Source organism: Pholcus phalangioides, unplaced genomic scaffold (genome assembly GCF_987345545.1).
Source record: "Pholcus phalangioides strain wild (caught in Gottingen) unplaced genomic scaffold, Ppha-v1.0 ptg000009l_1, whole genome shotgun sequence".
Taxonomy (NCBI): domain Eukaryota; kingdom Metazoa; phylum Arthropoda; class Arachnida; order Araneae; family Pholcidae; genus Pholcus; species Pholcus phalangioides.
In genome coordinates this window covers 42,429,246-42,451,540 of record NW_028301602.1, presented here as the reverse complement: position 1 = coordinate 42,451,540, position 22,295 = coordinate 42,429,246, and the positions used below count along the sequence as shown (strand labels likewise).

The 22,295-nt window shown below is 38.6% G+C and overlaps 1 protein-coding gene across 2 annotated transcripts in view; it reads right to left on the bottom strand.

Moving 5' to 3' along the window:
- Positions 1 to 3,352, bottom strand: part of Tusp (WD40 superfamily protein Tusp) — a 31,408-nt gene extending 28,056 nt beyond the window's left edge. The window contains exon 1 of one of the 2 annotated variants that reach the window (XM_089236239.1): positions 2,438 to 3,352. In XM_089236239.1, the coding sequence (XP_089092365.1) occupies positions 2,438 to 2,698 (261 nt within the window). In that variant the 5' untranslated portion in view covers positions 2,699 to 3,352. The remainder of the gene's footprint in view (positions 1 to 2,437) is intronic. The other variant, XM_089236238.1, reaches the window with a different exon arrangement.
- Positions 3,353 to 22,295: the final 18,943 nt, after the last annotated feature.

Genomic DNA, 22,295 nt, shown 5'->3' with positions numbered 1-22,295 from the left:
AACCGGTGTAGGGGAAATCAAATTTTTAACTATTCTAGCAGTGATGAAGTTATTTTATCATAGTTATAAGTAGCTATCACCCTACATTATTATTTACAATGAAAAAAGGATAAATAGACAAAAATTATTGTACGTTTAACATGGTCCATGTTACATCATACACGTTAACATAAGCTCCACCCTTCCTTGAGCAGGTCCCCTAAGCCAGACTTTTGACAGGCCCTTCTATAGTGAATTTATAGGACAAAACCTCAGGACTGGAGCACCCTTGGGAATGAGATTGGATTTTACATATCACAGAGACAACTCTGCTTTACCTCAAGGTTTTTAAGCAGCATCTGAAAGTGCCATCACATACAAATTATGCATCAAAACTTATTGAAATTTTCTATTTAATTTTAACACCAAACGACCTTGTTGCTGTAAGGCCAATGACCAATCTCGTAGGACCCTAGAGCATCATACACCATTTGGGAGTCATTGCTCTAAGGTATTTTTTCCACATTGATTCAGTATTTATCAGAAGATTCTTCCCCCCCCCCCATGGCCAAATACTGAAGGCGCAAAAAAATTTCTAGAACTACGCCACGAGCTGCAACTAGAAATTAAAATTTACTCCGACATCCAGCACTAGTGTCCATTTTGGCTCCCCCTCCACACTGTGATTTTGAATGAAAAAAGTAAACTCGGCACCCTCTCTGATCTAACACCTGCTCCCCCCTTAGTTGCGGCCCTGGTCACTAGTTATAAAGTTGAGTTATAGTGAGTTACTTTGAGTTATATATAACAAACTCAGAGACAGGAGAAATCACTTTGTTATAAAAAAAATTATGTTATAAAGGAATTACAGGTTTTGCACTGTTCCTACGAAAACTTATCTGGGGGAATTAGAAAAGTGTTCATTAAAACAATATTTTTGCTATAACAGTATTCGGTAAAACAGGATTAGACTATTTCCTTTTCATTTTTGTTTCATTTCGAAACTTGTCTTTAGGAACCTCTGGAAATGGCCTGTAGACCACCTTTTATTGACTCCAGACAATCCTAGTTTCATGGGAAGAGATGTGAATGAAGTGATTATAAAAACCTGTGCAATACCGTGGAAGTCAATTCATAATTCCCAAGTCAACACATTTGCTCTTTACTGGCGAGCCGAATATGGTCCGGTGAGATTTTTTGGAACCTTCATTTAACATGTTAAAAAAAGTCTTGCAAGGGACACAGAAATTAATTTTGTCTAAGGGTAACACAAAAAGGTTAGAACAGCCATTAATATAACCAGGGCCGCAACTAGATACTTGGTCACCCGAGGCAAGCGCACATTTTGACGCACCCCTTTCAATGTTGAAGGAAAGGTTTCAGAATGAAATTTGTGCCCCTCAGGTCTAGCGCCCGGGACACGAGACCCGCCTGCTCCCCCCCTAGTTGCGGCCCTGAATACTGTATAACCATATAGCCTAACACTTTTGTTGTCTTCCCAGGAATAGAACTGTGTATCAAACATATGTAAACACGGGAGTGAGTATAGTAACCTAGAGAGAGTAAATAGGACCAGGCGAGTATCAAACAACCAAAAGAGTAGACCATGTGCAAGCATGGGAATTAGTGATCTTAGAAAGTGAATTAGGTGTCTTAGGGATTGAGGTACCAGGTGAGAGAGATATTAAAAATGTGACCTAGAGTGAGTGTGAGCATGGGTGTAACCTAAAGTATGTGAGAGACCAAGAACAATGAGCAAACATGCAAGTAAACAAAAAACAGTGTGCAAGCATGTGAGTAAACAAAAGTGACCAAGAGAGTGTGTGAGAAAGACTGAAAAAATAACCCAGACCATGGGAGCATAAGCGGAGATAGACTTGGAAGTCTGGGGGGCATGATGATGATGTCTATACATATATGCATTAGATCAGTCGACTCCACCTTTGACACTGGGGGGGGGGGGCAATGTCTCCCTCCCCCCCATATCTCCACCCATGCATGGGAGTGACCAAAAGTTGACCCAGAGAGCAAGGGATCATGTCAGTCAGCAACCAGAAGAGTGTGAGCATGGGAGTGACCTCCCACTCCTCCAGCAAGTTATAGTGCAAGGCGGCGAATTGGAGGAATGAATGGCAACAAAATTAATGTAGAGACAGCAAAATTTTTCACCCATGGCCCCCTTAGAGAAACCCAGGACCATGAGGAGACCTCATGACCACCAGAAGAGCAGGGCTCCAGCCCTGGGCGATTCTCAACATTGTTTTTTTTTCAGGCTATAAAATTCACTTTTGATGGGGCCCCTGAAAAATCTGTCCCAAGGGGCCAGCGGAAGATCACTCACCTAGCCTACAGCCCTACTACACGATATGTGGGGGGGGGCGCATGTTATCATGTTAAGGACCACAGATCTAGGCACAAACGAGTTTTTCATGCAATTGTGATTTCAGCGAAGACCTACCTCTGCACGATGTCCACGCAGGTTGTAGTTAGATCTCAGCGGGAGGTCGGCAGGTTTTCTGTTGTGACAGGACGTGAAAGTGACACCCACGACTCCTCGTGCGTTGCCCGATGCCAGCCACCCGTCCTGGTAGTAGTGCACCCTGTTCAGCTTCCAGCCATCTTCGTCGGGCAGTTCATCAGGCACTTTGCCCATCCAAGTCAAGCTCAGCACCGCACAATCCGTTCTGGTCGAAGATGCCTTTTCGAAGTGAAGATGCATCGCCGCTTCTCCCCTTCCTCATCTATTTCTCATCTAATAGCTTCTTCAGACCTCTGTTGTTGTTACTGGCGGCGACGGAACTAATAAACCAATCCATCCATCCTATTAATAATAAACAACACTTCAAAGCATCAGCCATAACGCCTCTAATTCAACCGTAGAGATCGACCCGAGCTTTATTAACCAGGTCATCAAAACACAAACAATTATTTATAACGAGGAGGAGGAGGATGTTATAACACACTCGATGCGGGGGCGTGGCACAATTTAGGGCGTGAAAAAAAACCCCATTAAGTGTTCAGGTTATGAAGAAACATCCACCCTTCAACAGAACATTCTCCATGATGAACATGATGCCAAGAACTTCCAGCAACGATGATCATCATGTCATAAAAAAAAAAATTCCCACCAATGGATCTACGGGTACCGAGAGAGAGATAGAGGGAGAAAATCTCTCCCGCAACCTTCATAAAAGACGTTGGCGGTCAAACAGGTGAGATTATTATGCGCCGAGGCGAAAAATTCCCCTCATTTTTTGTCGCCAAATTAAAACTTTTCTTTTATTGTTTAACTCCCCCCACTTCTCAAATGAGAATTTTTGTAAAGAACCTAAAAAAAAAAGGTCAGTACGTGTACTTCGATATATTCGATGTTTTGATGACCAGCTAACTTTCTCTCTACTGTGCTTTGAAACCATTATGTTTTAACTGGATAATCGCCAAATGATCATATTCACGACAACTTGGTCGCAGCCAAAAAAAAAAAACCGACCGATCAAAACTTACAAGGTTGACCGTGAATGTGCGCCAAATCGGTCGAAACCAATGCCAAAAAATTAGCCGCGTTGGATATTACGGAGAGGGACAAAAGAAAGAAAGAGGGGAGGGGGGATATATATATATATATATATATATATATATATATATATATATATATATATATATGTGTGTGTGTGTGTGTGTGTGTGTGTGTGACCTCTCTCCCGTACACACTATGCTATTTAGAAAATTAAGTTCGTGAATTTCATTACGCTTAATCAATTAATTAATTTTCTCGACGTGGCCGACAAGTAACTATGAAACATGCCATTTTCAGTGTAATGAATCAGCATCAGGGCCGGACTTGTGGTCAAAAACAGTGAAGGGTGCAGGTGCAGTGCAGGGTCTTAGCATGCCTTCTCGAGGTCCCAGTACCAGTGCCGTCTTAACGCATGGACCCACCCGGGCACGACCCGGAGGCCTCAAGAGAAGAGGGGGCCCACAAAAATGAGATCTGGTTGAAATTTTCTAGAATTAACCAGGTGGGGCCTCAGAAAAATCATTTGGCCCGGAGGCCCATGATGCTCTTAAGATGGCCCTGCCCAGGGCATACTTTTTCTTGCCCCTCCCCCGAAAGGGTTATGCTAGGAAAAGGGAGAGGTGTGAGGCAGAGCCGTATTACGTGATTTTCCCCTGAGACTCTTTCCGGCAAATTTACATGCTTACTCTCGAAATTTTCAATCACATCTCATTTTTCTGAGACCCTCTTTTCTTCAGGTCCCCGTGCCATGCCTGTGTGGGCCCACGCGTTAAGACGGATTGATTTGAGGCCCCCATTCAGCTCGGGCCCTGGTTGCCCCAGCCTAGTTATGAACCTGGTGCATCTAGAGCCGCATCTAGATAGTTGCAGGGGCAAGCCCGCACGGGTCCTGAGAAGAATAAACGAAGAAATACTGCAACTGTGCAAAAGTGCGGAACAAAGCTTTAAAATGATGGGAGGGTGATTCAGTCACTATTGAATCTACAATGTTTGTAAAAATAAGAGGTGGGGGCAGAAGGAAAAAAAAATATCGTTCTCTTTCTCTCTCGTGCAGATAAAATAAAATAAAAAATATATTACCTAAAATTGACAATAGATGCCTCAAGTGAAACCGAAACTAATTCTGATTGGAACACAACGTGTAATTATCGAAACTAAAACTTAAAACGGACAATAATATAGTGATTTCAATGATTCAGGCCATGAGAACCAAATAAATAAAAATTATTTTAACCGATATTTGATTGTATTGAATTTCACTTTAATTAAGTTGAATTGTAATTAATTTTATCAAAATACTCACGATGTAAATTTTTCCAAAAAAAAATACATATATTGTTGAAATATGCATGAATTCAAAAATTACTGTGTTAAATTAACAGCAGATGACGCTAGTAAAATAATTTTTCTAGCATTGGGTATCAACACATTTTTTTAATGGTTCTTTCAATCCTTAACCAAATAGCACATAATTTTCATGTATGATTACGATTATTCAAACAATTCGCATATGATGAGGTCATATAAACAATTTTTTGCTCAAGGACAATTTTAATTAGAATATTAAAAAGGATAAAATTTAATACATTGATATTTTATTAATAACAAGTCTTAATAATAATACTATGTTTGAATAATAATTTTTCAAATTTTTAAATAGATGATTTAAAATTACCGCACAGTGATAATTTTAATTAAAATATTTTAATTAGAGTAATCAATTGCTGAAAAAATTACAGTTTAATCAATTAATTTTATGAATAATTTGATATACAGTCGAATCCCATTTTAACGAATACCGTTATAGCGAAAATCCCGTTTTAACGAACACTTTTCTAATCCCCCCAGATAAGTTCACATGGGAAGAATGCAGACCTGGAATTCCTTTATAACGAAATTTCGTTATAAGTAATTTCTCTGGTCTCTTAGAGTACGTTACAACGGAATTCGACTGTATTCACACACACACACACCCTTCATTTTTATTTTTATAAATACATCAACGTCCATTCCTCTGAACGGGGGGAATACATAGTATTAACCTTTTGGGGAAGAGGGGAACAAAGAACTTCTTCGAAAGAAATCACTTGTTACTAACCTCAGAAAAGCGTTTAAATTAACAGAAATTGATTTGAAAACATATATAAAGGATATTTTTTTTTCGATATTTTAACTTTTTAATAAAATATTGAAAAATGGAAAAAATTTTGGTCGTCTTGGGGGGGGGGGATTGAAGGCTTGTATCCCCTCTGCCTACGTACGCTTCTGCCTTTGAGTGCTCTTTTTTTCCTGAGTGGCCCAGCAGTTAAAATTTCTTTAGACTGATTTGGATCTCTACTTGATGAAGGGCGTCGGAAGTGTTTTCGGAACTAGAGGCTGTTCGTCTTGATCTTTACGCAGGGAACTTCTATTTCTGAATAAATTGTGGTTGTTCATCAGACCCATGCCATAAATTATCATGGGTGCTCCAGCATCCACTGCATTGCGTCCCAGTGGCGCAGTGGTAAGATGCTTGTCTTCCACTATGAAGGTTACCATCAAGGCCCATCGGTTCGAATCCGGGCGTAGAACGTCAGAAGCAAGTTCTTTACCTACCGAACCTGGGCCGACCACCGATGGATGCAGCCTTCATTTCCCACCTAACTCCACTGGTTGGAAATTGCCGTATGGCGATATATGACCGGAGGTGGTATGCGGCGAAGTAAGCATCTACTGCACCCCCTGCTCTGACACCACTGGGTTTGGTGAAGAGAAAAAAAATATAGGCACTGGTGAACCGTATATGGGCGAAAACTTGTATTATGCCGGGATCCTTGCCTCCCAACAATATTTGCATGCATCTTCATAATACCTAGGGCCACAGCTCTATAGTTGCTACGGATACTGGGGCACAAGCACGCATTTTGGCTCCCCCTTGTAATGTTGAAGGAGGGGTAAAAGGATAAAATTTGCACCCTCTCTGGTCAGGCACTTGGAGCACCAGATCCACTTGCCCCCCCCCCCCGCAGTTGCGACTCCTTTTAATATCTACAAAAAAATGCGGCTCGAGTGCCCCCCCCCCCCAATATTTACAATAACTTCACGGCTGTGGTGAGCCGAAGCGTTTTTCTGCCACCTGCCACGAACCCTGCGTCACAACATAGGTTTTGAAAGTTACGTGTTCTAATCTCACCTTTTCTGACGAAAGTAGGGGGCAGACCCAACACCCCCTATAAATAAGAGATCTTATCTATGGGGGTGTTGGCAGACCCCAACTTTGACATGAGGAGGGGGTCCCAGGGTAAAAAATGTTCAGTTAGCCAGTGAACATAATTTTTTTTTAATTTTGGTACCTTGGCCATGGCAGAATGGCCCAGTTTCGTTGGAGCTGCAGGTGCTGAGAGTGCTCAAGCACTCACGGTAATTTGTGGCATGGATCCGAGCACCCCCAGAACTGATTCAGAAACTAAAATTTAAAAGCTAAAGATGAGCACCCAAAGTCTCGAAATACTTTCGACGTCCCTGGCCATAGCCCTCCCACATGGGTAGGGCTGACAGGGATACAGCCTGGGATTCTCGGGATGATTATTACCATTTTTCCCACATCACAAATTCACTATAGAGGGCCCGTGGGAAAGGATAGCCTTTGGGCCCACCAAAGCGGTGCCGTCTTAACGCATGGGCTAGCCGGGCACAGCACGGAAGGGGCCCTAAGGTTAAGAGGGAAGCCTCATGATATCTGGTGAAAACGTTTGCAAGCAAGCATGTAAATAACAGGCAGGCATTTCTAACAGGGTGGGGGCCACGGACCTTGGAAAAATAAGTTTGCCCGGGGGGGGGGGGCCCATGATGCTCTTAAGACGGCCCTGCTAAAAGATCCCAGCCTAGAGGCTGGAGATGTGTAGGGATGTACAGTAGGATGTGAGAACCATGTTCTCGGTAAATGCCTCATTGCCCTTGTGGAATTCCGACTGGTTTGTGTCCCGGATCGATTCTCGGAATCGTCTAAAATAAGTACTGAAAAAAAATCGTTTTTGAGAACCCTATTAATTTTCTTTAAGATAGGAGAAAGGCTGTGAAACACGACTTGGACTGTCGAGTAGGGAGGGGAGGGGCATTCGAGTCTCATAAGATGGATGGCTAAGTAACCGTTTGATTTCGATGGCCAAGAAGTCAAGTTACGTTCTAATTGGCTTTCTATCTATACATCAAAGAAGGGCGGTTGTTCGTCGAAATGAACCAGTCTAAAAATATTCATGTAAAAGAAAAAAAAAAAGCTTCTGGATGAGCTCCACCCTAAAGGAAATACTCTCACTTGCCAAAATTTGAATTAACTGGATGACAAGAATTTCATTTCTCTACGAATGAGAAAGGGCTGTCAGTCATCACATTCTTCCTTCTAACATTTTGAGATTTTTTTTCTTGCAAATACATTGAAACCTCGCTACAACGATACTCGATATAACGACAAATCCCCTCTACAACGATATTTTTTTCAAATCTTGTTTGGAATCGCCTATAGTCTACCGCAGAGCTGGACAAATCCCAGGTCGCCATAGCGACTAAAAAACTGGCATTGGCGACTAAAATTTTCTTTCCGTAGTTACTAAATTGCAGGCTGACAGCGGCACAAAAGTTTTGGAATTTATCGCAGCATATCTGCCAACATCAAAGAGGGTCACTATGCCCTGAAAAAGTCAAAATAAGCGTTTTTTAGGACCATTTGCTTCCGGTAAATATATATATATTTTTTGGCACCTAAAAAAATCCATTTATTGTGCTTGGATTATTTTACGATTTGCTCAGCCCTGGTCTAATGTTGAACTCCTCTCGATACAACGATATCTTTTACCATGATAAACCCTTTTTTAACGACATTATGATAGTCGTTATATGAAAACATTTAGGACTTTTCCTACCGGTCGTTATAAAGGAATGGTCGCTATAACGTGGGGTCGTTATAACGAGCGTCCATTGTATTATGTTTATGAAGCGAGTTCAATGAATAGAAATAAAATAAATGAATAAATGAAAGAAAAGAAGAAATACGAGAGTTCGACATAAAATTGGAAAGGAAAGGGTGTGTGTGTGCGTGTGCACGTTGAACACGATGCCATTGCCAGCGTGCATCAAAAATAAAACTCCTTGGAGGCTTTTGCTAGCTTCACCGGTTTCACTTTGATCTTTCACTTTGATATGAATTCTTTCTACCGTACCTAAAGAAGTTTCTCATTGAAAAAAATAAAATAAATTCAATATGAATGCTTGCTATATACAGGGTGTCCTGTAAGTGCTAATGCGGCCGTTATCTCAACAACCATCCGTCGTTGAGGTATTTATAGTTTCAGTTTAAAAAATGCTCAAAAGGCGTTCAAAAATTACTCTGCACCAGTATTGAGAGTGAAAATACAGTGTGAAACAAAAATTCAAGTTTCTAGGGGCAATATTCGTTGAGATATTCGAACGCATAAATAGGTTAAAAGTTGGGAAAGGAGTGTCTTTTTTTCTCAGATTTTTGAATTCAAATATCTTAGCGAATATTGCACTTAAAAACATGGAATTTTTTCTGTTGGCCTGAGGAGATACAGGGCAACAACTTTCTAACTGAAAGTTAGAGGACAAAGGGACCGCACAAAAATTCAGTTTTTTTTATTTAGTCACACACTGTATTTTCACTTTTTTCTCATTTTTCGAATCACCTTCAGGGGATCAATCTTTTTTCTTAAAGCCACTATCTGAGCCAATACAACTTGTATTGCATTGTATATTGCGGCAATTTTCACACACTGCCTAGCATGTTGCATGCACACCTCAGTAAAGATAACTGAGCCGTTTCTAAACAGAAAAAAAACAGATTTTGCGGGGATTCCACTCGGAAAGACCTTATTAAGGGTAAAATGAGATGCGTTCCCGTGAATCCTTTATTGGAATGAATCATTCTTGCATAAAAAATGATGAGGATAAAAAAAATTGGCAATTAATAATTTAAATCTGAATTGATTAAATTTCATGAATTTTTTTTAAACTTCAATTTCTACGCAATGAGCGAAATTGGAATCGTGGATTATCAGAGCCGTAACTAGGCTGTGGCAACCAAGGCAATTTCCCGAGGCCCCGAGCCGAATTTGGGCCTCGCAAACTATGTACAAAAATTATGCATAATGTTTGTGCTTCTGCCACGGGTCCCCGAGAAGGCACGCTACGGCTCTGTGGATTTTAATATTAATTACTTAATTTTCTTACCAGCACACGCATAATTAGATTGATTTCTTTTTTTCTACTAGTTATTCTTCTTCTCATAAATTACTCAGATTTAGAACTTTCTCTACGGAAATTACTCATCTATAATTTTTTTATAGGAATACGTAAATTAAAACAAACGAAACCATTGAAGCTTGAGAGAGAAATTCGATTGATTTAATTTGAGATTCTTTTTGATCCAATTAGATTTCATAGAGTAAGAATTGCACATCTCTCCGAACAGAACTACCTAAACCATTCATTCTCAACCGATGATCAGCGGGCCATGTCCCTCGGAGTCATCTGATGTAGCCCGCGATGTCAAACCAAATTTTGTAAAAAGTAAAGTAAATGGCGCATTCAAGTGACTCGTGCTGCAGCTCCACATCACTTTAGTGGACCTGCGGTACATTTCCACATCGCTTAAGTGACCCGTGGCATATTTATGGCACTCGAGTGACCTATGTCATAGTTTCAGATAACGTGAGTTGCCCGCGTCACATTTTCAAATCATTTAAGTGACCCGTGGCAGAGTTACAGATCACTTAGTGTCCGGCGGAATATTTGCTGATCACCGCGGCACAGTTTCAAAGCTGGGATTTTACAGATCACTTAAGTGACCCGTGGCGCAGTTACAGGTTATTTATCTAGGCCAGGAGGGCCACCACGCAGAGGTCGCAACCATACTACCGACCCCGGAGAAACCCTCGACTACATCAGCGGCAATACCCCCCCCCCTCGGAGATACCGGAAATGGCAGCACAAAGCGTCGCTTGGCGATCACTTCTCCGAGATTTAAAAAAAAAAGAGAAACATTTACAGATCACTTATTTAGGTGGCTCGCGACATGTTTTCAAATCAATAAAGTGGCCGTCCCGCACTATCCAAAAAGATGTGCACCCTTGTCCTAAACTGTCATTTAGTCAAGAAAAGGGTCGGGACCGAAGATTCCTCCTCACCTCCAAGTGAACCATTGCTTATACCAAGGCCTATCATAACTTTCAATGATTGCAAAACAAGATTATCCCCCCCCCCCCGTCTATCCGAAAACCCCCAAAGCACAATCCACAGTCATGCCTATAATCTTCTTATTATCGTATGAAATGAAGTACGTATATGACAGAAGAATTATCCGAATTTTACGGATGATTTAGTCTCTCTCGAATTTTCACTGATTATAAATTGGTGAAAATTCCTCACTCAATTCGGAATGCTAATGAGTGACCTACATTTTTCGGGTGACCTCTGGCGGAACGCGTTGAATAGAGAGACGCGGTCTTCCTTTATCGCGAGTGACATTTCTGTCACGTCTCTTAAAGTGAGGTGATTTTTGGAATTTAAAATATTTGAGCATTGAAAGAAGGAGAGAGTTTAAGCCTTTCAGTACTACATTAGGAAAAAATGAAATAATTACCTTTTTTGAAAGTCATTTTACTTGAGACCTAAAAACAAACAATAATTTAAAATTTATATATATATAATATAATTAATAATAATAATAATAATAACATTAATATAAAAAATAATAATAAAAAAACAATTTTGAAAAATTATTCAGTATATAACGAATTAATTAACCTGGTACTTGAAAGTTTCTTCAGCAGTATACGCTTACAATAAAAATAAAAAATACCAATTTAAATTTGCTGAATAATAATGAACATTTATTTATTTTACCACAAAGAAAGCCATAATTTGTTTCATTGTATTTGTTAGGGAACATTTTGTAAAAGTAATGTTTTACTGCATTATACAAAAGTGCAGAAAACACTTTTACAGGGACGAAATATCTCTAACCGAGTTTTATTAATAAACATATTTCATAAACTAATAGTCCCTGATAATGTTTTTGTGTGTGTGCTGTCATTTGATACTCGTAAAGTAGTTATACAGCCTTTATATTTCAAAATACAAACATCCAACAACGTATATAAGGGATGTATGTTACGGGGGTTAAAATGTTGGCGGTGTGTACTTTAAAGTACCGCCAGTGTTAAGCCCTATTTAAAGGGGTTAAAACAATGGTGCGCAAACTTTTGGAGTTTGCGGGTCCCTTGAATGATCTAGAAATGTGCACAAGCTACATAAGTGATCTGAATCTGTACCGTGGGTCTGGAAATGTGCCGCAGGCCACTTGAGTGACCTGAAACTGTGCCGTGGGTCACTTAAGTGCTCTGGAACTGTGCCGTGAGTCACCCAAACGATTTGCAAGTATGCGACGGATCACTCAAATGATCTGGAACTGCGCAGCAGGTCACTTAAGTGATCGGAAAATGTGTCTTGGGCCACTCTCTAACTGTTCTCTCTAACTGTGCTGCGAATCACTCGAGTGATGTAGAACTGCACCATAGGTCATCGAAATTATCTGTAAATGTGCCGCGTGTCACCCAAGTGAGGTTGAACTGCACCGAGGGTCACTTGATTGATCAGGTAAGGTGTCGCTTGGTTCATTTTTATAAAAATAATTTTGAGGTCACCGGGCCATATCACATCACTCCAAAAATCACATTTGGCCCACTGGTCGTAAGTTGAACATGTGTGGGTTAAAACAATGATACGAAGTTGGTTGAGAATCGTAAATGAAAATTCCTTTTGTCACAAGAATATCAGGGACTTACGTATTTAAAATGAATTAATTGAATGAAGTAATTAAATGAACCCTAAATATGTAATGATCTGAGAGCAATTTTAATTTATTTTAGTTTGAACCTGTAGTACATAATGCAGGCACTAAATTACTTCCCAAGAGTCTCTATCAAGTCTAGAAAAAAAAAGTGATCTCATAGCCATAGCTAATAGCCCTACTATGCCGAGGAAGAAGGAGGTTAATGCTACCAGAGGAACAATATAGACGGACAGTAAATCACAGAATTTTTGTGTTTATTGATGGCTGTCTTCCAAAGGGTGGAGCTTTGCTGTTACTCATACATACATTCCTGCATACACAGTACATGTATTTTTTTTACTCTCCTCTACATATGATAGCACAGCTTTTATGATGTCCATATTGTAATAGTACAAGAGAGAGAAGAAGAAAAAATCACTCTCTTGTATTATTTGAAGGTGCACAGTGCGGTTCGTGACTTGGATTGGCAATAAACTTACGATCATGTTTGCCCGGCGGAATACTTTGCTCCCATCTACTCTTTGTTTTCTTTACTGGAAACGATGCGTGTGTGAGTATTTGTGCGTGCGTGTGCTGCGTGCGTATGAGATCGTTTTTATTTTTTATTTTCCTGTGGTTTTGCTTTTTTTTTCCTTGGAAATTCCTGTGAATTTTTGTCCAAACCTTGTTTTTCTTCCCTCTCTCCCTCCCAAGATCGATCGATATCTGCAGGATCATCAAAAACTCCATGAATAAAAATAAACCCAATGCTTTGCTTCCAGGAAAAAAAAATAAATCAGTGAATAAAACCGTAAAAAAAGTATGTTTTTGGTTTATAAGGGGAAATAAAAGTAGTGGAGAGGAAACAGCTGAAAATATTGTAACTCTTTGTGAACTGTGAACGTGAGAGAATCTCTTGTATCAACAGGAAAAACGAAGTTTATAGCCGTAGTTCTTTTATATTTCAGAAAAGTTTTCGATGAGTATACGTTCAACGAAGTTATAAAACGAGGTTCGAGGAGACCGCGAAGATTTGTTGTTGCAATCGAAGTGCATTTAAAACCAAACTGGAGGTTTTCAAGTTACTGTTTCAAATACGTATACAGAGACACAAGGTGTTCATAATTATAATTCTTCTGTTCTGAGCTCTTCACAGCAGTGGTCTTCAACCGAAGGTCTGCGAGACATTTTGCTCGATTCATGTAGACGCAACATAATTTGAGGTTTAATAAATAAAATACACTCTCTATTGGCATGTTAACACGAGTAAAGTGATTAAGTAGTTAACTAAATTTTAAATCGTCAAGTGCTCAAAAAACTGTCATAACGTTAGTAATCAAGTAGTCAATGCTCATTGGATAATGCAAGGCCAAGCCCGCTGGTGCATGCACATAATGCCTATTCAATTGAAAAAATAGACCGGTTACTATTCCTTTTTCTATACTCAACCACTAAATCACCTACCAACTAAACCCGTGTAAACGGCCCTTAACGTATGCGTGCATTTAAAAATACTTGATGACTTAAAATTTATTCAACTAGTGAATTACTTAACCTGTGTAAACAGGCCTTATGTTGATATTTGTTTGCCTCAGCCTTGAGCAGCTGTATCATTTACCACATTTCTACCTGTCCGTGAAATTTTTCAACTATAACCGGTTCGCAGGTGCAAAAAAGTTGAACACTAGTCTATAACTAAAACTTCCCATTAATGTCTCAATGAAGGAATGGGGAGAATTTTCGAACCTAAATCTTAAAAAATATGACGATTGTTTAGTGCAGTGTTTCCAAAAGTGGGCAATATCACCACTTGGTGAGCGATGAAATAGTTCAGTGGGGCAGTAGAAAAAAAAAAAGTGACGAATATAATGGGTATGGGTACGGTTGAGTTGGTGGTGGGGGGGGGCGATGGAACAAAGTGTTTCGGAAACTATGGTCTAGTGGAACATTGCTAAAAAGAAAACATATCAATAGGAATCCACGGTTTCTGACAACTTTACTATGTTATGTCCGTTAACTGTTTAAGCGGTTTCTTAAATTTCACTGATCCGCATTATAACTGCCAAAGTGGAAATCACTAAACCCTCTACAAAATGCCGCACCTTTTTTCAAGAAGAATATTCTTTTTATGATTTTGTGCAGGTGTTAGTGATTTCTCCTTCAACTCCGAGAATAATAAGAAAAATAATCGAGGAAGAGAAATACTCTGGCTTTTAGGCTTTTACAATTATTTATACTCTATGTATATTCCTATACTCCTCCCGAAGAGAAAGAAAAAAAACTCCGTCTCACACTCCTTCTGTTATCAAAATTTGAACGAAAGTTGAATCCCCACTCACTGACAGTCGAGGGAGAGAGGGGGGGGGGAAGCATGTTTGCAGAAAAAAGTCTTCTTCACTCGAAATTTCCAATATAAGAGGGTTTTAAGGAGGCAAGATATTTCGTAATTGCCGAAATATAATGCATCAAGTTATTAGAGATGTCTCGTCATTGCCACTGAGAACGTTAAATAGATGAGTGGAAACTGAATATTGATTGGAAATCATGCATCGAATATCGTGTTATTGTCACAATCATCAATAACAATAAATGTGCATAAACACTCATGTATGAGTTGAGTCCAAATTTTCTGAGAATTTCTTGCGAAAAACACCACAGCAGATCACAATGTGTTTAAAATTTGTCATTATATCCGTGGACGTTGCATTGCATCGATGTTGAAAGTGAGGGCCTTAGCATCATTTACTATGGCAGTGGTTCTCAACTTTTATTGACTCCTGGAGCCCTTTTTAGTATATTATTTCCATGGCGGAGCCCCGTAAACTCTTTTTAATTAAAAAATAAAATAAAATTCACTTATTTTTTTTTCCCCTCGAGTTACACCGTGGAGCCCCTGGAAAGTGCCCACCAGTTGAGAACCGGTGTTATATAGTAATCGGCGGCAACAGCCGCTTATTGACGCTATAGCCGAGATTATGATAACCGAGTTTGACTGTAATAATACCTCATTGACCAAACGATGCAAAAATATTTCTCACGCTTTTGTATCATTTTCGTCATACATGCTCAACCTATGGCCCACGGGTCAAATGTGGTTCTCGGAGTCATCTAATGGCCCACGACCTTGAACCTAATTTTGTAAAAATAAGCTAAGCAACGCATTTTTCCAGATCACTTAAGTGACTCGTGGAATATTTCCAGATCACTTAAATGACCCACGGCATATTTTTACAGACCACTTGAGTAAAACGCTACATATATTCTGCAGTCCACTTTGGCCTGCGGCACTGTTCCAGATCACTTAATTAAGTGGTCTGAGACATGTTTTCAAATCAGTGAAGTGCACTCCTACAGGTTGAAGGTTTAAGTAAGTGTTTCCAGAGGTCAATATTGCCCGCTGGTGGGACATGAAATGGTCCAGGGGGGGGGGGGGGTAATGAAAGAAAAAAAGTTCTGAAGAAGTGGGTGATGAAGCAAAAAAGTTTGGGGACTAAGTCGTCAGTCCCAGGGACACCCTCATCAGAAGCTGGGGCCCGGTGCGAAAATAATTTCGGGACTTCTTGGCCTCGATTTTAAATATTTTGTGGGGAGGGGAATCGGGCATGCAAAGATTCATGAATTATCAAAGAATGTACACGAATGCTGAAAAATATGTACTCACCAATGAAATTTCAGAATTAATCAAAGAAACAAAATTTCAGAATTGATGAAAATTTAGAATTAATGAGAGAAAAATTCTAGAATTGATGGAAATTTAGGATTAATGAGAGAAATAATTCCAGAATTCACACATATAGGAATTTAGAGTTAACGGGAAAAATAATTAATACTGTAGTTAATCTGTTGAAGCTCCAACACCTTGTTACTACAAAAAAAATTGATATATGTATTTTTTTTCACCTCTATTACCGTTACGAGTGCGACCTCCCGAAACCACAGGGCCGGGTGTGACCCCCACCTGTCGCACATCCATAAAGGAGGCTCTGGTCAGTTCAAAAGTGAGTAAAAAGGGGATGGGGAAATAATAGTTACAAACTGTGGGGAATTTCTAACAGAAATCGAAATTCTCGAAACTAGAATGTTTTCCCATGGTGTATAATTTCCATATGAGTTTCCACATCCACTGTGTTTCAATGAAAGATTTTCATTACCTTTCCTTCCTTAACAATAAAATACTACATCAATATTTTTTACAACCCACTGAAGAGCTAGAAATGGAAGATGATATCTCAGTTGCATCATGAGTTGGATGTTCCACCAGGAAACGGCAGACCACCGGCATTTTCAGGATATCTACGCTTTCCTAGAAGAAAACAGTAAAATCACGGTGAATTAATATTTATATGCGAGTTGGGCACTAATGAACTTTCGGGAGAAGCTGCAAATAGAACAAGCACAAATCAAATATAATGAAAAGAAATCTGTACGGAAAGAAAGATAATGTCGTCAGTTATGAGAATACGGGGACAGGAAATGCTAAATTTGTGAATGGTAGAGAGACAAAACAAAACAAAATATAAAACTAGAACACAGCCATGAAATATGTTTCCTTAACGGTAATTCCTGGAACGGCATTAAATGAATTAGGAAAATATGTCACAGAGGGAAAAATTACATTAAAAGCGGGTTGCTCGTCAAAATAAATAGTTAATCTAGTTTCCTGAATCTTTTAATCATTATGAAGGTAGTAACAACAATAGTGAACAAGTAATTGCGATCACGTTATAATTGTATAAACGTTCAGATCGTTGAAAATTCAAATAGTCGACTAGGTCGCAACTAACAATAATTACTAGTTTAACACGTAAATGTTCAATTTTTTATGCGAGCTGATAATTCTTTTCACGGTTAATAGTATTGAAAAAGCCGGAATAAAAAAAATCTATTTCGAATTGTGCTTGCTTTAACAGGACCTTATTGAAGACATGCAAAGCATCACAAATCACTCATAAAATAAATGCATTGAAATAATATTACTTTCGAAATACATGGCTGCCTTCTTTGGAAAAAAAATTCGGATTGCAAACCTCAAAGTAAAAAAAAAAAAAAACCAAAGAAACGCAAAAGCATTTTTAATAAATTATCGAAATTACATCCACACGTGCTCTGCAATAAACGAAGTGTTGCTGCCGTCAATTGGGACATGTGCCAGCAAATTCAAAATATAAAATGAAAACACGGTGATGAATAATAATACAATTGAAAGCCGACGTAGATGAACCCAAAATTGCAAAAGAACCAATTTGAAGATTGAGATCATCTACGTCATTTGAAGATTTGGGTTCATCTACGTCATTTGAAGATTTGGGTTCATCTACGTCATTTGAAGATTTGGGTTCATCTACGTCGGCTTTCAACCCAAAAGGTAATTCATTTCTACGGTGATGAATGAACACGGCGATTTCACACCGAAAGATATGCGGAGATTTTCCATTTTTAAAGACGCTTCGAAAATTCTCTCCATTTCTTCATTGAGACACGAGTTCTCATAAGTTTAACGTAAGTTTTTTTTTATTAGTTTCGTAATTTTCTGATGGGTAATTAAAGCTGTAGACAGCTCAGAACACGCTACTAACTTTTAACTATAAACGCACTATATTAAAAAGAATCGAATATCTCACATTTGCTTTTGTAATTCAGATCACTCACAAGTTGAGAAACTCGTAGATCGAGGTGCCACTGTATACTAAAATATCGATACAAAGCATCACTGAAACGTCATTTATAATTTTTCAATAATATTTGGTGATATCGTTTTATCGTAAGACGAGACATATTTTGATTTTCAAGTGAATCAGATTTCTAAGAAACCAGTGCAATTTTTCCATTCGTTTCATTGTGTATTTTGACAGGCATTAAACTTTTCTTTTCTGAAATAACGAATAAGTAAATGAACCGAGGAACATGAAAGCAATGACTTCGCATCCGAAAATAGTGACGACTTAAAAGAAAGAAATACATATAGTATATGGTAGGAAAAATAAAATACTTATTTATTTAATAACTAAGAAGAAATAAGTTCAATATTTCAAACTTAATGGCGTATGCGAAATATAGGTTCCAAAACTCTTAACGAGAAAATGTTACGTGTAACTACAAAAAAATAAATTTATATGCTGAACGAACTTGGATATTAAATTCTCCCGTGGGTAAAGATAAACCCGAACCAAAAATAAATTCAATTCTCATTACTTTTCCAAAGGTCATACAGCGCTCATATGTACAAATACACATACACGTTGAATATTTACTCTTTTTTTCCATGTTTCGATGTTTCTCTGAACCATTCTCACTATAAGAAAAAACAAATGTGCAAACGAAATCCATATTTCATATTTGATATTTTTATTCTCTCTCTCTTGTTACTTCAAAGCCTTGCAGAAATCCCAGCAGCCAATGAATGAAAACTATTATAACGAAGTTGGCAATCTGAATGATTCTTTCAGTTGTGCTGCAGTGAATTCCCTCTCCGAACAATAAGGGAGATAGACCTAAAATGTAAAACAGCAATACCCGAGTTGCGCAATTTTGGAGTTACACGATTTTCTGTGGGAAAAAAAACAACACATTTCTGAAATTCAAGCATATTATTGATGAGACAGTGAAGATTATTATGCGATAATCAAATAAAAATTGTTCTATTTATTCGCTTACAACACCATATGAAACTACACCCATTTTGAGAGGCTACAATGTATAAAAATGATAATGTTTGCTGTGATTTTTAAGAAATGGGATTTCAAGCCCATTATCTAATACCATATTTTACAGAAAGTCGCAATTTTATAACAGAATTTCAATTTTATTGCGTCTCGAAAAAATCGTTTAATATGATGCTCTTATATGGCAATGTGATTATATATCAACGTTTCATCAGAGTGGTTTTAATAATTATAGTAATATTGATTTTTTATTGAATTATAATACATTAAAATTTCATGCGCCTATTATGTAGTTTCGTTGCCGAAAGATAATATTTCCAGTGAAAACTACTTTCACAAGTTTGCACTACTACAGGCTATAGGAAGATATAGCATACTATAGGAAGAAAACAACATTAAGTAGAAGTATAACTGAGCAGTTAAAAAGAAGCACATTTTGTATAATGTGAATTTTTATTAATTCTGAATCATTTCGTTTATTAATTCTGAATCATTTCGTTTATTAATTCTTAATCATTTCTTTTATAAATTCTGAAAAAATTTCTTTCATTGAATATGCATTTTATTAATTCTGAATCATTTCTTTCATTAATTCTGAAAAATTTCTTTCATTAATTCTGAAAAATTTCTTTCATTGAATATGAATTTTATTAATTCTGAATCATTTCTTTTATTAATTCTGATTCATTTATTTTATTAATTCTGATTCATTTCTATTATTAATTCTGATTCATTTCTTTTATTAATTCTCATTCATTTCTTTTATTAATTCTGAATCATTTCTTTTATTAATTCTGATTCATTGCTTTTATTAATTCTGAATCATTTCTTTCATTAATTCTGTTATTATTATTACAGAAAAACTGGCTAATTTTGTAGAGATACTATATCTCTACAAATTAACCAGTTTTTCTATATCTTCTATTAACAAGTGGAGAGTTGTACATCTTTCTCTAAATATAGGTGAGAAAATATTTTATAGTTTATAGTTTATCAGTGCCAAATATAGCATCACGGATGTTTTATCTGTTTTATCTCTAATGCAATCGCGTAGCATCAAAGGAACTACCAGAACTAAAGATTTAAGAACATTTAATTTCCCTTTCTACAAGTATATAATGCATTTCATCTACATAAATGCGTTCCATTTTATTGCTACTTTTGTTTATGTATATATATATATATATATATATATATATATAAATAATTTGATATTTTTCATTTTAATATATGATTTATATTTAAAAAAAACCCATTATATACACTGCTGGCCACCGTAAATGCAACACCCTGAAGAAAGCATGCAAATAATATGAAATTTACAACATGCATTAGCGGAGGTGAGATATGCAAATGATTAGAATTTCAGCGCAGACGCACATCACGCGCGCCTGTGGCGCCACTTCAAAGCGCTATTTAAGGCTTGGAGATTTCGACGATTTGAAGTACGGCAATTGTGTTTTTCTTGTGGTTTTTTCAAAAAAACGATCAATTATGCCTCGTAGAAAACAGCGATCATCTTTTGATCAAGTATCCGAGTTCGACAGAGGAAGGATAGTGGCCTATCGAGATTGTGGATTATCTTTCAGGGAAATCGGTAGTCGTGTTGGACGAAACCAAACAATTGTAATGCGGATATGTGATCGTTGGATGCAGGAGGGTACGACGGACCGACGTGTTCGATCGCATCCACCTCAGTGCACCACTTCACGTGATGACAGGCGTATTGTGCGTATGGCAGTGACGGATCGCTCAGCCACATCACGAACCATAGCACAGCACATTCAGTCTGTACCGCATCATCCAGTGTCTGCGCGTACCATTCGACGCCGTTTACAGCAGAGTGGTCTGTCCGCAAGACGTCCATTGCTTCGTCTACCCTTGACGCAGAACCACAGACGTCTCCGCCGCCAATGGTGCGATGAAAGAAGGATGTGGACGGCACAATGGAATGAAATTGTCTTTACTGACGAGTCACGCTTCTGTCTGCAACACCACGATGGTCGGATTCGAGTCTGGAGACACCGTGGAGAGAGGATGCTGAACAGCTGCGTTATGCACCGCCACACTGGTCCTGCACCGGGTATTATGGTACGGGGCGGTATTGGATATCACTCTCGCACTCCTCTAGTACGCATTGCCGGTACTTTAAAAAGCCAGCGCTACATCTCCGAGGTGTTGGAGCCAGTTGTCCTTCCTTACCTTCAGGGCTTGCCCACAGCCATATTTCAACAGGATAATGCGCGACCACACGTGGCACGCATTGTCCAAAGGTTCTTCGTCAATCACCAGATTGAATTGCTTCCCTGGCCAGCTCGCTCTCCGGATCTTTCGCCGATAGAAAACATGTGGTCCATGGTTGCTCAACGATTGACCCAGATTACATCCCCACCTGCCACACCAGATCAACTTTGGCAACGCGTGGAAGCTGCTTGGTCTGCTGTACCCCAAGAACACATCCAAAGTCTCTTTGAATCAATGCCGAGGCGTGTGGCAGCGGTGATCTCCAACAATGGCGGCTACTCTGGCTACTGATTTTGGCAGGAACCCCACTTCACAGAAGTCTATAAATTTAATCATTTGATGCTTGGTCAACATGCTATCTACAAAATAAATATTGTTGCGATATCTCTTGTCTTTCTTGGTGTTGCAATTTGGGTGGCCAGCAGTGTGTATATTACCCCATTATATTATTTTTCAAGCAATATTTGTATTTTATGTCTCTTTGTAATTTTACCACTCTCAAAGGTACAACAGTGTATGATTAAAGGTACAAGACCCTTTGGTGTACCTTGGAACATTTTTTCTTTCAAAAATCCATATTTCATGGATACACTACTAAGAAAAAAGGTAATTTAAATTCCACGCGTGATATTTATGTTACTACCAAAGCCCGAAGTTGGCCAGTTCGCCCAGTTGACTCGGCCAACACCCAACACCTTCTGTAACCGAAAGCCTCCACGCGATGCTCGTGACGTCACTGAAGTCGCCCATTTCACCTATAGTCATTGAATATACTGCAAAAAAAAAAAAGGGTAAAGATTTTGCATACGTCGCGCTGCTATATCCAATGGCTACAGGTGAAATGGGCGACTTTAGTGACGTCAAAGCTTCGCGCGGAGGCTTTCTGCTATAGGTGTTGACTCGACAAATGTACGAAATTCAGGCTTTCACTGGTCGACCCTTATGTATCTCTATCCATCCCTATGATTCGGGGTCAACACCACGTTGGTGTATTTTTTAGTGAAAATTAGGGCCATTTATAATTAGCCATAGCTAACCATAATAATTATGATTAGCTATGGCAACCCTG